This window comes from Bos indicus, chromosome 12 (assembly GCF_029378745.1).
Source record: "Bos indicus isolate NIAB-ARS_2022 breed Sahiwal x Tharparkar chromosome 12, NIAB-ARS_B.indTharparkar_mat_pri_1.0, whole genome shotgun sequence".
NCBI lineage: Eukaryota > Metazoa > Chordata > Mammalia > Artiodactyla > Bovidae > Bos > Bos indicus.
In genome coordinates, this window is record NC_091771.1 from 70,530,449 (window position 1) to 70,544,827 (window position 14,379).

Genomic DNA, 14,379 nt, shown 5'->3' on the forward strand with positions numbered 1-14,379 from the left:
GGGCCCCCAAATCACTGCAAATGGTGACTGCATGCTTGAAATTAAAAGACACTTACTCCTTGCAAGGATAGTTATGACCAACCTAAACAGCATATTAAAAAGCAGAGATGTTACTTTGCCAACAAAGGTCCATCTATCTAGTCAAGGTTATGGTTTTTCCAGTGGTCATGTATGGATGTGAGAGTTGGACTATAAAGAAAGCTGAGCACTAAAGAATTGATGCTTTTGAACTACGGTGTTGGAGAAGACTCTTGAGATTCCCTTGGACTGCAAGGAGATCCATCCAGTCCATCCTAAAGGAAATCAGTCCTGAATATTCATTGGAAACACTGTTGGTGAAGCTGAAACTCCAATACTTTGGCTACCTGATGCGAAGAAGTGACTCATTTGAAAAGACACTGATGGTGGGAAAGATTGCAGGAAGGAGGAGAAGGGGATGACAGAGGATGAGATGGTTGGATGGCATCATCGACTCAGTGGACAAGAATTTGAGTTAACTCCTGGAGTTGGTGATGGATAGGGAGGCCTGGCATGCTGCAGTCCATAGGGTTGCAAAGAGTCAGAAACAACTGAGCGACTGAAGTGAACTGAACTGATGACCTAGCAATTCCATTCCTAGGCATATACCCTGAGGAAACCAAAATTGAAAAAGACACACGTACCCCAATGTTCGTTTCAGCACTATTTACAATAGCTAGAACAGGGAAGCAACCTAGATGTCCATTGACAGATGAATGGATAAAGAAGTTGTGATACATATACACAATGGAATATTACTCAGCCATAAAAATGAACACATTTGGGTTAGCTCTAATGAGGTGGATGAACCTAGAGTATTATACATATTAAGTAAGTCAGAAAGAGAAATATAATTATCATGTACTAATGCATATATATGGAATCTAGAAAAATGGTACCAAATAATTTATTTGCAGGGCAGCAATGGAGAAACAGACATAGAGAACAGACTTACGGACATGGGGAGAGGGGAAGAGAGGGTACGATGTTTGAGAGTAACAGGGAAACTTACATTACCATATGTAAAAGAGATAGCCAACAGGAATTTGCTGTATGTCTCAGGGAACTCAAACAGAAGCTCTGTATCAACCTAGAGGGGTGGGATGGGGAGGGAGATGCGAGAGAGGTTCAAGAGAGAAGAAACATATATATACCTATGGCTGATTCATGTTGAGGTTTGACAGAAAACAAAAAAATTCTGTAAAGCAATTATCTTTCAGTTAAAAAATAAACAATTTTTAAAAACAATTATTAAAAAAAAAAAAACTGTAGCCCAATTTGTTCACTTTTTGAAGTGTTGGTTGTGTGACCTGCTGCTGGGTATTGTCCCAAATAATTGGGTCCTTTATGTTAATCAATGCTAGCTGCAAGAATTGCAGTTTTCTATGCATCTCATCAATTTGCTGAGCATACTTCTCAGAAGTAATGGTTTTGCTGGGATTCAAAAATCTATAATGCATCAGATGGCCAGCAGACCACGAAACAGTGACCATGACCCTTTTTTGGTGTAAGTTTGGCTTTGGGAAGTGCTTTGGAGCGTCTTCTCAGTCCAACCACTGAGCTGGTGATTGCTGGTTGTCATGTAAAACCAGTTTGGTCTCATGTCACAGTCCAATCAAGAAATTGCTTATTGTTGTTGCATAGAATAGACACTTTAAAACAAGTTTTTTGATATGCGATCAGCTCATGACACACCCACTTATTGAGCCTTTTTACCTTTCAAATGCTAAGTGACTGTAAAATTGTTGGTGTTGATTTTGGGGGCAACTTCTCTTGTAGTGGTAAAAGGGTCAGCTTCAACGGTGCTCTTATTTGGTCATTGTCAACTTCTGATGGTTGGCCATCGTGCTCATCTTCAAGGCTCTCATCTCCTTTGCAAAACTACTTGAACCGTCACTGCACTGTACATTCATTAGCAATTCCTGGGCCAGATGCCTTGTTGATGTTGTGAGTTGTCTCCACCGCCTTATGACCCATTTTGAACTCAAATAAGAAAATAGCTCAAATTTGCTTTTTTATTAACATTATTTCCATAGTCCAAAATATATATAAAATGAACAGCAAGTAATAATTCATTAGCAAAAAACATAAAGCAAGAAATGAACATTATAATGATGTATGACATAGCCACATTCATGTATTCCAATATCAAATGCCAAATTTCAACAGTGCAAAACCGTGATTATTTTTGCACCAACCTAATGTTTCTTGACATTCTTTGAGCAGGCACCATATTTATGACCTATTCTAACAGCAAAGATGAAGAAACTGTGGAGCTCCCAGACTTCTACAGCTCCCGCTCCTGTTCTTAGGTTCTTGTAAGTCGAATTAATTTGTGTAGATGCAGGAAGTCCAGGCTGGACCACCTCCTTTAATGACTCCTTCGTGTACACAAAAAAATATACCTGGACCTTCCAGGTACTGTGCAACGGGATGGGGCAAAACTGGTCCAATGGAGAGGGTGTTCAGCGGAGCCCAGAGATGACCACTGGGATGAAAAGGATCCTTGTGTACACGACAACCAGTGTATATTTTCTTGGCCCCTTTGGAGAGACTCTCTTTTTTTTTTTTTTTTTTTTTTGCTTTTTGAATAGGCTGCTTGAATATAAATCCCACTTTTCACGAGGACAGTGGTTCCTTTATTGTTCTTCCCACCCCTCCACACTCCACTGGACTCAGAACCTGTCCTTGGCCCTCCACCCCCAGCTTCTGATTCTCTGCAGGGCTTTAAACCAATGGTAAGTTCTTATCAAAACAATTAGATTCTAGGACTATCAGTGAAGCTAACCATGGACACATCTAAAGAAGCTCACAACATTGAAGATTTCACAGAACCCATCTGCTCTTACTTACCCTCAAGGTCAGGTGTGATATGGCCTGATATGTGGTCTGTTATTGCTGGTGCCTAAGACCACTTGTGTGGTAAAAAAAAAAAAAAAAAGACTTAAAAAGACACATGTTACCTCACAGGTGAACCTCAAAAACCTTAGGCTGAATAAGAGAAGCCAGACTCAGAGACAACATAAAATATGATCATTGTGAATTTGGATTTGATGAGAAGTTCAGTAACATCTTTCATGGTATTCTGTCTCATGACCAAAATAGAAAAATGTGGACCATAGTAGTTAAGAGGATCCTTATTGGTTCTCAGATACTATGGACTTCAAGAAGGCTATCTTCCTCCCCTCTCTTCCTCAACTCTTTCTACTACCTCCCTCCTCTCCTTAACACTTGATTTCCCTTCCCTCTTTCCCCCAGTCTTTCTCTTGTTCTTCCCCCAACTCTACCTTTTTATACAAGTAACGATAGACATTGTAGAAAAACACCACAAAAAATTTAAATTGTACATTTATATTGCAGGCTTATTTCAGACTTGTTGAGGTTGTTTTTTGCTTCTGACTCTCCAAATATGCCACATTGTACACCTTTGATGCACTTTTTTTTTAAATCAATTTTATTTCATTTTTAAAATTTTTTTAAAATTTAAATTTATTTACTTTAATTGGAGGCTAATTACTGTACAATATTATATTGGTTTTAACTCCTGGGATACATTCCTAGAAATGGAATTTCTGGGTGAGAAGGGATGTACTTTTAGAGTTGTTTATATGTATTACTCAATTGTTCCTCTAAATTTACCTGTGCTGTAGATGAGAGTGATGTGGATTTTCATTATACCCATATCCAAAATATGATCTGGCCTCCAGAATTTACCATGTTTGTCAGCTTTGTGGCTGATTATGCAGGATGAAGGAGGTGGTGATTTTACTCCTGGGCTCAAGGCATTAACTGGGACTGGCCATCTGAGTCTGGTCAAGAGGCAGCGGCCAGGATAAGACCATGCCTTATTAGAGATCATTGAGGCACCAAGGAGTAGTGGTGGAAAGGATATGATTCACTTCCTTTAAGTATTTGAAAGACTGTCCTATTGACAGAAATTAGATTCACTTTGTGTGCTTATAAGGAGAGAATAAACATCAGAGTTTGGATCTTTCAGGAAGACAAGATTCAGTTTAATGTGAGAAAGCCCTAACAGAATAGTCTGAAAATGGCTTGGGTTCCCCTTGTTTACTGTGAATCCTTTTTTCCCTCTGTATTCCTGGAGATATTGCAGTAGGGGCCATGTATCCTGTGTCATTCATATGAATAATCATGGCATGTGTGTGAAGGGAATTTATCATAAGGCTTTCATATGGAGACCTTTGAGAGAACTTTATACTACAAGGCCATAAAGTTGGAATTACAGCTCTGATTACAACAGTCTATCTCAAAAACAGAGGAAATAAATATTCTGAAAAGCTATCTGTTCTCTCTCTCTCTTTTTTAAAATTTATTTTAACTGGAGGCTAATTACTTTACAATGTTGTGGGGTTTTTTGCCATTCATACACATGAATCAGCCATGGGTGTACATGTGTTCCCCATCCTGACCCACCCTCCCACTTACCTCCCCATCCCATCCCTCAGAGTCATCCCAGTGCAACAGCCTTGAGCACCCTGCCTCGAGCACCCTGCCTCATGCAAGGAAACTGGATTGGTGACTACTTCACATATGATAATATACATGTTTCAATGCTATTCTCTCAAGTTATCCCACCCGCGCCATCTCACACAGAGTCCAAAAGTCTGTTCTTTACATCTGTGTCTCTGCTATCTCGCATATAGGGTCATCATTACCATCTTTCTAAATTCCATATGTATGCATTAATATACTGTATTGGTGTTTTTCTTTGTGGCTTACTTTGCTCTGAATAATAGGCTTCAGTTTCATCCAACTCATTAGAACTGATTCAAATACATTCTTTTTAAGGGCTGAGTAATATTTCATTGTGTATATGTACCACAGCTTTCTTATCCATTTGTCTACCAATGGACATCTAGGTTGCTTCCTTGTCCTAGCTATTATAGACAGTGCTGTGATGAACGTTGGGGTACACGTGTCTCTTTCAATTCTGGTTTCCTTGGTGTGTGTATGCCCAGCAGTGGGGTTGCTGGGTCATATGGCAGTTTTATTTCCAGTTTTTTAAGGAAATCTCCACACTGTTCTCCATAGTGGCTGAACTAGTTTGCATTCCCACCAACAGTGTAAGAGGGTTCCTTTTCCTCTGCACTCTCTCCAGCATGTATTGTTTGTAGACTTTTTGATTGCAGCCATTCTGATGGGCGTGAATGATTTGCATTTCTCTGATAATGAGTGATGTTGAGCATCTTTTCACGTGTTTGTTAGCCATCTGTATGTTTTTTTTGGAGAAATGTCTATTTAGTTCTTTGGCCCATTTTTTGATTCGGATCAGATCATATCAGATCAGTCGCTCAGTCGTGTCTGACTCTGTGACCACAGGAATCACAGCATGCCAGGCCTCCCTGTCCATCACCAACTCCCAGAGTTCACTGAGACTCACGTCAATCGAGTCAGTGATGCCATCCAGCCATCTCATCCTCTGTCGTCCCCTTCTCCAGTTGCCCCCAATCCCTCCCAGCATCAGAGTCTTTTCCAATGAGTCAACTCTTCACATGAGGTGACCAAAGTACTGGAGTTTCAGCTTTAGCATCATTCCTTCCAAAGAAATCCCAGGGCTGATCTTCAGAATGGACTGGTTGGATCTCCTTGCAGTCCAAGGGATTGTCAAGAGTTTCAACACCACAGTCCAAAAGCATCAATTCTTTGGCGCTCAGCCTTCTTCACAGTCCCAACTCTCACATCCATACATGACCACAGGAAAAACCATAGCCTTGACTAGATGAACCTTGTTGGCAAAGTAATGTCTCTGCTTTTGAATATGCTATCTAGGTTGGTCATAACTTTCCTTCCAAGGAGTAAGTGTCTTTTAAATTCATGGCTGCAGTCACCATTTGCAGTGATTTTGGAGTCCAAAAAAATAAAGTCTGACACTGTTTCCACTGTTTCCCCATCTATTTCCCAGGAAGTGATGGGACCAGATGCCATGATCTTCATTTTCTGAATGTTGAGCTGTAAGCCAACTTTTTCACTCTCCACTTTCACTTTCATCAAGAGGCTTTTTAGTTCCTCTTCACTTTCTGCCATAAGGGTACTGTCATCTGCATATCTGAGGTTACTGATATTTCTCCCGGCAATCTTGATTCCAGCTTGTGCTTCTTCCAGTCCAGCGTTCCTCATGATGTACTCTGCATATAAATTAAATAAACAGGGTGACAATATACAGCCTTGACGAACTCCTCTTCCTATTTGGAACCACTCTGTTGTTGCATGTCCAGTTCTAACTGTTGCTTCCTGACCTGCATACAAATTTCTCAAGAGGCAGATCAGGTAGTCTGGTATTCCCATCTCTTTCAGAATTTTCCAGTTTATTGTGATCCACACAGTCAAAGGCTTTGGCATAGTCAATAAAGCAGAAATATATATTTTTCTGGAACTCTCTTGCTTTTTCGATGATCCAGCGGATGTTGGCAATTTAATCTCTGGATCCTCTGCCTTTTCTAAAACCAGCTTGAACATCAGGAAGTTCACGGTTCATATATTGCTGAAGCCTTGCTTGGAGAATTTTGAGCATTACTTTACTAGCGTGTGAGATGAGTGCAATTATGTGGTAGTTTGAGCATTCTTTGGCATTGCTTCTTTGGGATTGGAATGAAAACTGACCTTTTCCAGGCCTGTGGCCACTGCTGAGTTTTCCAAATTGCTGGCATATTGAGTGCAGCACTTTCACAGCTTCATCTTTCAGGATTTGGAATAGCTCAACTGGAATTCTATCACCTCCACTAGCTTTGTTCATAGTGATGCTTTCTAAGGCCCACTTGATTTCACATTCCAGGATGTCTGGCTCTAGGTCAGTGATCACACCATCCTGATTATCTGGGTCATGAAGATCTTTTTTGTACAGTTCTTCTGTGTATTCTTGCCATCTCTTCTTAATATCTTCTGCTTCTGTTAGGTCCATACCATTTCTGTCCTTTATCGAGCCCATCTTTGCATGAAATGTTCCTTTGGTATCTCTGATTTTCTTGAAGAGATCTCTATTCTTTCCCATTCTGTTGTTTTCCTCTATTTCTTTGCATTGATTGCTGAAGGCTTTCTTATCTCTTGTTATTCTTTGGAACTCTGAATTCAGATGTTTATATCTTTCCTTTTCTCCTTTGCTTTTCGCTTCTCTTCTTTTCACAGCTATTTGAAAGGCCTCCCCAGACAGCCATTTTGCTTTTTTGCATTTCTTTTCCATGGGGATGGTCTTGATCCCTGTCTCCTGTACAATGTCACGAACCTCAGTCCACAGTTCATCAGGCACTCTATCAGATCTAGTGCCTTAAATCTATTTCTCACTTCCACTGTACAATCATAAAGGATTTGATTTAGGTCATACCTGAATGGTCTAGTGGTTTTCCCTACTTTCTTCAATTTAAGTCTGAATTTGGCAATAAGGAGTTCATGGTCTGAGCCACAGTCAGCTCCTGGTCTTGTTTTTGCTGACTGTATAGAGCTTCTCTATCTTTGGCTGCAAAGATTATAATCAGTCTGATTTCGATGTTAACCATCTGGTGATGTCAATGTATAGAGTCTTCTCTTGTGTTGTTGGAAGAGGGTGTTTGTTATGACCAGTGCATTTTCTTGGCAAAACTCTATTAGTCTTTGCTCTGTTTCATTGCATATACCAAGCCCAAATTTGCCTATTGTTCCAGGTGTTTCTTGACTTCCTACTTTTGCATTCCAGTCACCTATAATGAATAGGACATCTTTTTTGGGTGTTAGTTCTAAAGGTCTAAAGGTTAGGTCTAAAGGTCTAAAGGTTAGGTATACAGGTTCTTGTAGGTCTTCATAGAACCGTTCAACTTCAGCTTCTTCAGCGTTACTGGTTGGGGCGTAGACTTGGATTACTGTGATATTAAATGTTTTGCCTTGGAAATGAACAGAGATCATTCTGTCGTTTTTGAGATTGCATCCAAGTACTACATTTCGGACTCTTTTGTTGACCATGATGGCTACTCCATTTCTTCTGAGGGATTCCTGCCCGCAGTAGTAGGTATAATGGTCATCTGAGTTAAATTTACCCATTCCAGTCCATTTCAGTTAGCTGATTCCTAGAATGTCAACGTTCACTCTTGCCATCTCTTGTTTGACCACTTCCAATTTGCCTTGATTCATGGACCTGACATTCCAGGTTCGTATACAATATTGCTCTTTACAGCATCAGACCTTGCTTCTATCACCAGTCACATCCACAGCTGGGTATTGTTTTTGCTTTGGCTCCATCCCTTCATTCTTTCTGGAGTTATTTCTCCACTGATCTCCAGTAGCATATTGGGCACCTACTCACCTGGGGAGTTCCTCTTTCAGTATCCTATCACTTTGCCTTTTATACTGTTCATGGGGTTCCCAAGGCAAGAATACTGAAGTGGTTTGCCATTCCCTTCTCCAGTGGACCACATTCTGTCAGGTCTCTCCACCATGACCCGCCCATCTTGGGTTGCCCCACAGGCATGGCTTAGTTTCATTGAGTTAGACAAGGTTGTCATCCTATTGTGATTAGATTGACTAGTTTTCTGTGAGTATGGTTTCAGTGTGTTTGCCCTCTGATGCCCTCTTGCAACCCCTACCATCTTACTTGGGTTTCTCTTACCTTGGGCGTGGGGTATCTTTTCACGGCTGCTCCAGCAAAGCGCAGCCATTGATCTTTACCTTGGATGAGGGGTATCTCCTCACTGCTGCCCTTCCTGACCTTCGGTGTGGGATAGCTCCTGTAGGCCCTCCTGGGCCTGTGAAGCCATGGCTCCTTGGACGTGGGGTTGGTCCTCCTGGCCACTGCCTCTGGCCTCGGGCGTGGGTTGCTTCTCCTGGCTGCAGTCCCTGGCCTCAGGTATGGGTGCGTGGGGTAGCTCCTCCCACCCGCCATGCTTGGCCTCGGTCTTAGGGGCATGGGGTAGCTCCTCCCGGCCACCGCCCCTGACCTCAGACGTGGGGTAACTCTTCTCGTCGACGCCCCTGACTTCGGACGCTGGGTACCTCCTCTCGGCCGCCCCTCCTGACCTCGGATGCGGGGTAGCTCCTCTCGGCCGTTCCTACACCATCACTGACTGGTACCCTCGGCCGCTGCCCCTGACCTCGGACGTGGGGTAACTCCTCTTGGCCGCTGCCCTTCGGGCATGGCGTCCTCCCAGCTTCTTCCCCTGACCTCGGACGTGGGGTGGCTCCTCTGGGCTGCACTCAGGTCGCCAGTCGCAGCCGCCTGCGCTCAGCACGCCTTTTCTGGAATTGAGCTGCAGGAGTTGCTTGTATATTTTTGAGATTAATTATTTGTCAGTTGTTTCATTTCCTATTATTTTCTCCCATTCTGAAGGCTGTCTTTTCACCTTTCTTATAGTTTCCTTTGTTGTACAAAAGCTTTTAAGTTTAATTCGGTCCCATCTGGTTTTGCTTTTATTTCCATTACTCTGGGAGGTGGGTCATAGAAGATCCTGCTATGATGTACATCAGAGAGTGTTTTGCCTATGTTTTCCTCTAGGAGTTTTACAGTTCCTCGCCTTACATTTAGATCTTTAATCCATTTTGTGTTTATTTTTGTGTATGGTGTTACAAAGTGTTCTAGTTTCATTCTTTTACAAGCGGTTGACTAGTTTTCCCAGCACCACTTGTTAAAGAGATTGTCTTTTCGCCATTGTATATTCTTGCCTCCTTTGTCAAAGAGAAGGTGTCCATAGCTGCATGGATTTATCTCTGGGCTTTCTATTTTGTTCCATTGATCTATGTTTCTGTCTTTGTGCCAGTACAATACTTTCTTGATGACTGTTGCTTTGTAGTATAGGCTGAAGTCAGGCAGGTTGATTCCTCCAGTTCCATTCTTCTTTCTCAAGATTGCTTTGGCTACTCGAGGTTTTTTGTATTTCCATACAAATTGTGAAATTATTTGTTCTAGTCCTCTGAAAAATACCATTGGTAGCTTGATAGGGATTACATTGAATCTATAGACTTCTTTGGGTAGTATACTCATTTTCACTGTATTGAGTCTTCCGATCCATGAACATGGTATATTTCTCCATCTATTTGCGTGCTTTTTTATTTCTTTCATCAGTGTTTTATAGTTTTCTATATATAGGTCTTTTGTTTCTTTAGGTATATTTATTCCTAACTATTTTATTGTTTTCGTTGCAATGGTGAATGGAATTGTTTCCTTAGTTTCTTTTTCTGTTTTCTCATTGTTAGTGTATAGGAATGCAAGGGATTTCTGTGTGTTAATTTTATATCCTGCAACTTTACTATATTCATTGATTAGCTCTAGTAATTTTCTGGTGGTGTCTTTAGGGTTTTCTATATAGAGGATCATGTAATCTGCAAACAGTGAGAATTGTACTTCTTCTTTCCAATCTGTATTCCTTTTATTTCTTTTTCCTCTCTGAGTGCTGTGGCTAAAACTTCCAAAACTATGTTGAATAGTAGTGGTGAGAGTGGGCATCCTTGTCTTGTTCCTGACTTTAGGGGAAATACTTTCAATTTTTCATCATTGAGGATAATGTTTGCTGTGGGTTTATCACTATCTGTTCTCTTAATGTTTCTTAGTGCAAGAAGTAACTGTTAAACTTGCTGACCTCACATTTTCTGCACTCAGCTCATTGGTGATAAGAGTTTAGTTTTTTTTTTATGATATTTGATATTTAGTTCAGTTATTATAGTTGCTATGTGGAGAGATGCTTTTTCTCATTGGTTTTGTTTTTCTTGTATTCTACAAACTTTGCTAATCCTCAGTCTCTCAGACCTTAAGTCACCCACATCTGGTGAAAGGTAAAGGGGTGGTTTTCATGTACTGTTCATCTCTGGGTAGCCTTTTCATCTTTCAAAAAAATTCCATCATTGCTTTAAACACTTTTTAAGCTGAATTGTATTTACAGTGTTTCCAAATTCTGCCTATGTTAAATAGTTGTACTCTTCCACTGATGAAACCATTTGCATGTAAACTGTATCTTAACATTTTTTGACATACATTTTCCTTATTTTGGTATTATTACTTTGAGAAGTTAAAAAATGACAATGCAGGGCTTCCCTGGTAATCTAGTGGTTAAGAATCCACCTGGCAGTGCAGGGATAACTGGTTCGATCCCCGGTGTAGGAAGATTCCACATGCCATAGGGCAGCTAAGTCCATGCACCACAATTCCTGAAGCTTGTGTGCCTAAAGCCCATGCTCAACAACAAGAGAAACCACCGCGCTGCAACTAGAGAAAGCCCATGTGCAGCAATGGAGATCCAGCACAGCCAAAAATTAAATAAATATATAAATCTTAAAAAAGACTATGTAGGTCACAAAATTATCTAGAATATTTGAAAAAAAAAACCCATTTGATTTTAATGTTCCTAAAGCAGAATTGTTTAAATAACCCAACCTCTTGCCCCTTGAAGCATGGTGTGGGAAACATCAGCAGAAAGGGTGTCATGTGGCGGCTTGGTGGAAATGCAGACTCTCTAGCTCCCCCAGCATTCCTGAGTCAGAATCTGCATTTTACCAAGTGGACCTCCTGCAGCGCCTGGTGGACTTTCCCAGGGGACGTGATGCTGCAGAACATGGGGGTCAGAATCATCATCTCACCTTGGTGGTTGAGCGCCTGGTAACTTACCTGACATTGTGGCTGGGTTCTTTCACCTTCAAGAGCCTATTTAATCCTGAGAATCACCCTCTAAAGTAGGCATTCTTACAATATCAGAAGAGTTATCACTAGATCTGCCAAATGTGTCACTAAAAGACAGTTTCTTCATCTGTATTTCCTAAGTCTGAGATGGGAAAATTGAGGCTGTAATGCTGGCCTGGCCAAGGGTGAACATTGATTCCAGATTCCACTCCAGTTCCTGGTGTGGGCACACCCTGTGCTTCCGGTGAGCCAGACACCCTGTGGACAACAGAAGAGCCTCACATCCCAGCAGCAGTAGAAAATCAGCCCCCAACCACTGCTCATTCACCAGCCTGTTGTGGGTTGATGTGAAAGGCCTTGGGAGGAAGTCATCTGTGACTGAGGTCAGGAAGAGCAGGTAGAGGTCCCACATCTCATCTGCAGGCTGGCTTCCTGAAGCTTCAATTACAAATGAAGCTCAGAGAGGTAGATAAACACATTTCCCAGGGTAGATAAACACATTTCCCTGGATACACCAAAATTGATTGTGTGTATACATGTATTTGTGTAGCTTCAGGGTTGTTTGAATTAAATCATTAAAAGCAGTAGATATTAGAAATTCTCATCTTCAAATTCTGCAGCATTTAGGATATACTGTTTTAGTGCATTTTGAGAAGGCAAATAAAATCAAGGATAAGAAGCACTTGGAATGAAGGAGGGAACATTCCAAAATCCATCAACCCTTCCACAAGATTCCCTGCCCTCCCCCCACCATTCTTTTAAAAACCAAGAGCTAATTTCAATCCCACCCACTTCTATTTGGTGGTATTTTGGTTTCTTTTTAGGTATTATCCTATTTTCTCCTTCTTCCACTGACATCAGCTTATTTCATATGATTCTAAAATATATTAAATAAATATGCATTTAAAATATTATTTTATTTGGTCATGAATTGTTTGTCTTAAAGGGCCTGTCTGGGTAAAAGAGTAATTTCTCATATTCTGTTCTTATAGGAAGAATTTTAAATCGTTTCTCCAAAGACATTGGGTATATGGATGATGTGCTGCCTTCATCATTTCAAAAGTTCATGCAGGTAATGTATCAGTCCTGTCAGAGTTCTCACAGGGAAGAACAGAGAGCCTGTTTCTTAAGGCCTTTTCACAGGGGTTGAGGGTGGGCCTTTCAGCCTGGTGATGTGTCCTTTAATCTTAAATAAAAGCCATATTTGTGAGAGAAAGGTGTGGCTGTGATTGGGAGGCTGAGTTAACATTAGTAACACCTGGGACAGGAGTGGCTACTCTGTTATGTCAGGGTTGGTCTGAAGCAGCAACTGCTAGGTAAGTGGTTCACTCTCTGCCTTCCAGGTGTCTGGTGTGGATTCCCTTTACTGTAAGAATATTTCATAATAGAAACAAGCACCTCTCATGAAAAGATAGCCAAGATGAACTAAATTGTGTATTGTATTACCATAAAGGACAAATACTTACTGCATCTTTTTTTCTGATAAAGCATGTGTTACAAAGAAAAGATTAATAATAATGAGGTGACCAATAATACTTGACCAAAAACAATCACTGTTGTTCACTCACTAAGTTGTATCTGACTCTTTGCAACCCCATGGACTGCAGCACACTAGGCTTCCTTGCTCTTCACTATCTCCCATAGTTTGCTCAAGCTCATGTCCATTGAGTTGGTGATGCCTTCAAACCGTCTCATCCTCTGTCATCCCCTTCTCCTTCTGTCTTCAATCTTTCCCAGAATCAGGATCTTTTCCAATGAGTTGGCTCTTTGCATTAGGTGGCTAAGGTGTTTGAGCTTCAGCTTCAACATCAGTCCTTCCAATGAATATTCAGGGTTGATTTCCTCTAAGATTGACTAATATGATCCCTTTGCAGTCCAAGGGACTCTCAAGAGCCTTCTCCAATGCTGCAATTCAAAGGCATCAATTCTTCAGTGCTCAGGATGCTTTATGATCCAACTCTCATATCCATACATGACTACTTGAAAAACAATAGATTTGACTATATAGATCTTTGTCAGCAAAATGATATCTTTGTTTTTTAATGTGCTGGCTAGGTTAGTCATAGCTTTACTTCCAAGGAGCAAACGTCTTTTAATTTTGTGGCTGCAGTCACTGTCTGCAGTGATTTTGGAGCCCAAGAAAATAAAAGTCTTGTTACTGCTTCCTCTTTCCCCCCTTCTATTTGCCACGAAGTGTTAGGACTGGATGCCATGGTTGTTTTTTGAGTATTGAATTTTAAGACATCTTTTTCAATCTCCTCTTTCACATTCATCAAGAGGCTCTTTAGTTTCTCTTCTCTTTATGCCATTAGGGTGGTATCATCTGCAAATCTGAAGTTGTTGATATTTCTCCTGCAATCTTTATTCCAGCTTGTACAGAGTTTTACCCTCCCTATTAATATTCAAGAATGTTAACACTAAACCCCATCTCAGCACAATATCAGGCTAATGGAATTTCTCCTCTAGGTGTAGTTATCATATTCTGCAAACTAAATACTTAATTGAATTGTGAAAAATCACCATGTACTCTCAAGTGAAAGGTTCATCCAAAAGATTATTTCTATTTATTCATGTGAATTCATGACTTCTGATAGAATTCCCAACTGGTGTGCTCCCAGTGGGAAATAAGCATATCAAAATAGTGATTCCCTTTATTTCCTGGAGCATCAGGACTTGGGTCACTTCTTCTGGGTCAACATGTTTCTTGTTGTACACACATCATTGTCTTTGTGCCATGGTGAGACAGAAGTACAGAAGTACTGGCCATGGTA

At 40.9% G+C, this 14,379-nt stretch overlaps 1 protein-coding gene across 6 annotated transcripts in view; it reads left to right on the plus strand.

The window, feature by feature from the left end:
• LOC139176077 (ATP-binding cassette sub-family C member 4-like) overlaps positions 1 to 14,379 on the plus strand; it is a 401,158-nt gene that overhangs the window by 299,624 nt on the left and 87,155 nt on the right. For all 6 annotated transcript variants that reach the window (XM_070800386.1, XM_070800387.1, XM_070800388.1 and 3 more), the window contains one exon: positions 12,601 to 12,680. In XM_070800386.1, coding sequence (XP_070656487.1) covers positions 12,601 to 12,680 — 80 coding nt within the window. The remainder of the gene's footprint in view (positions 1 to 12,600; positions 12,681 to 14,379) is intronic.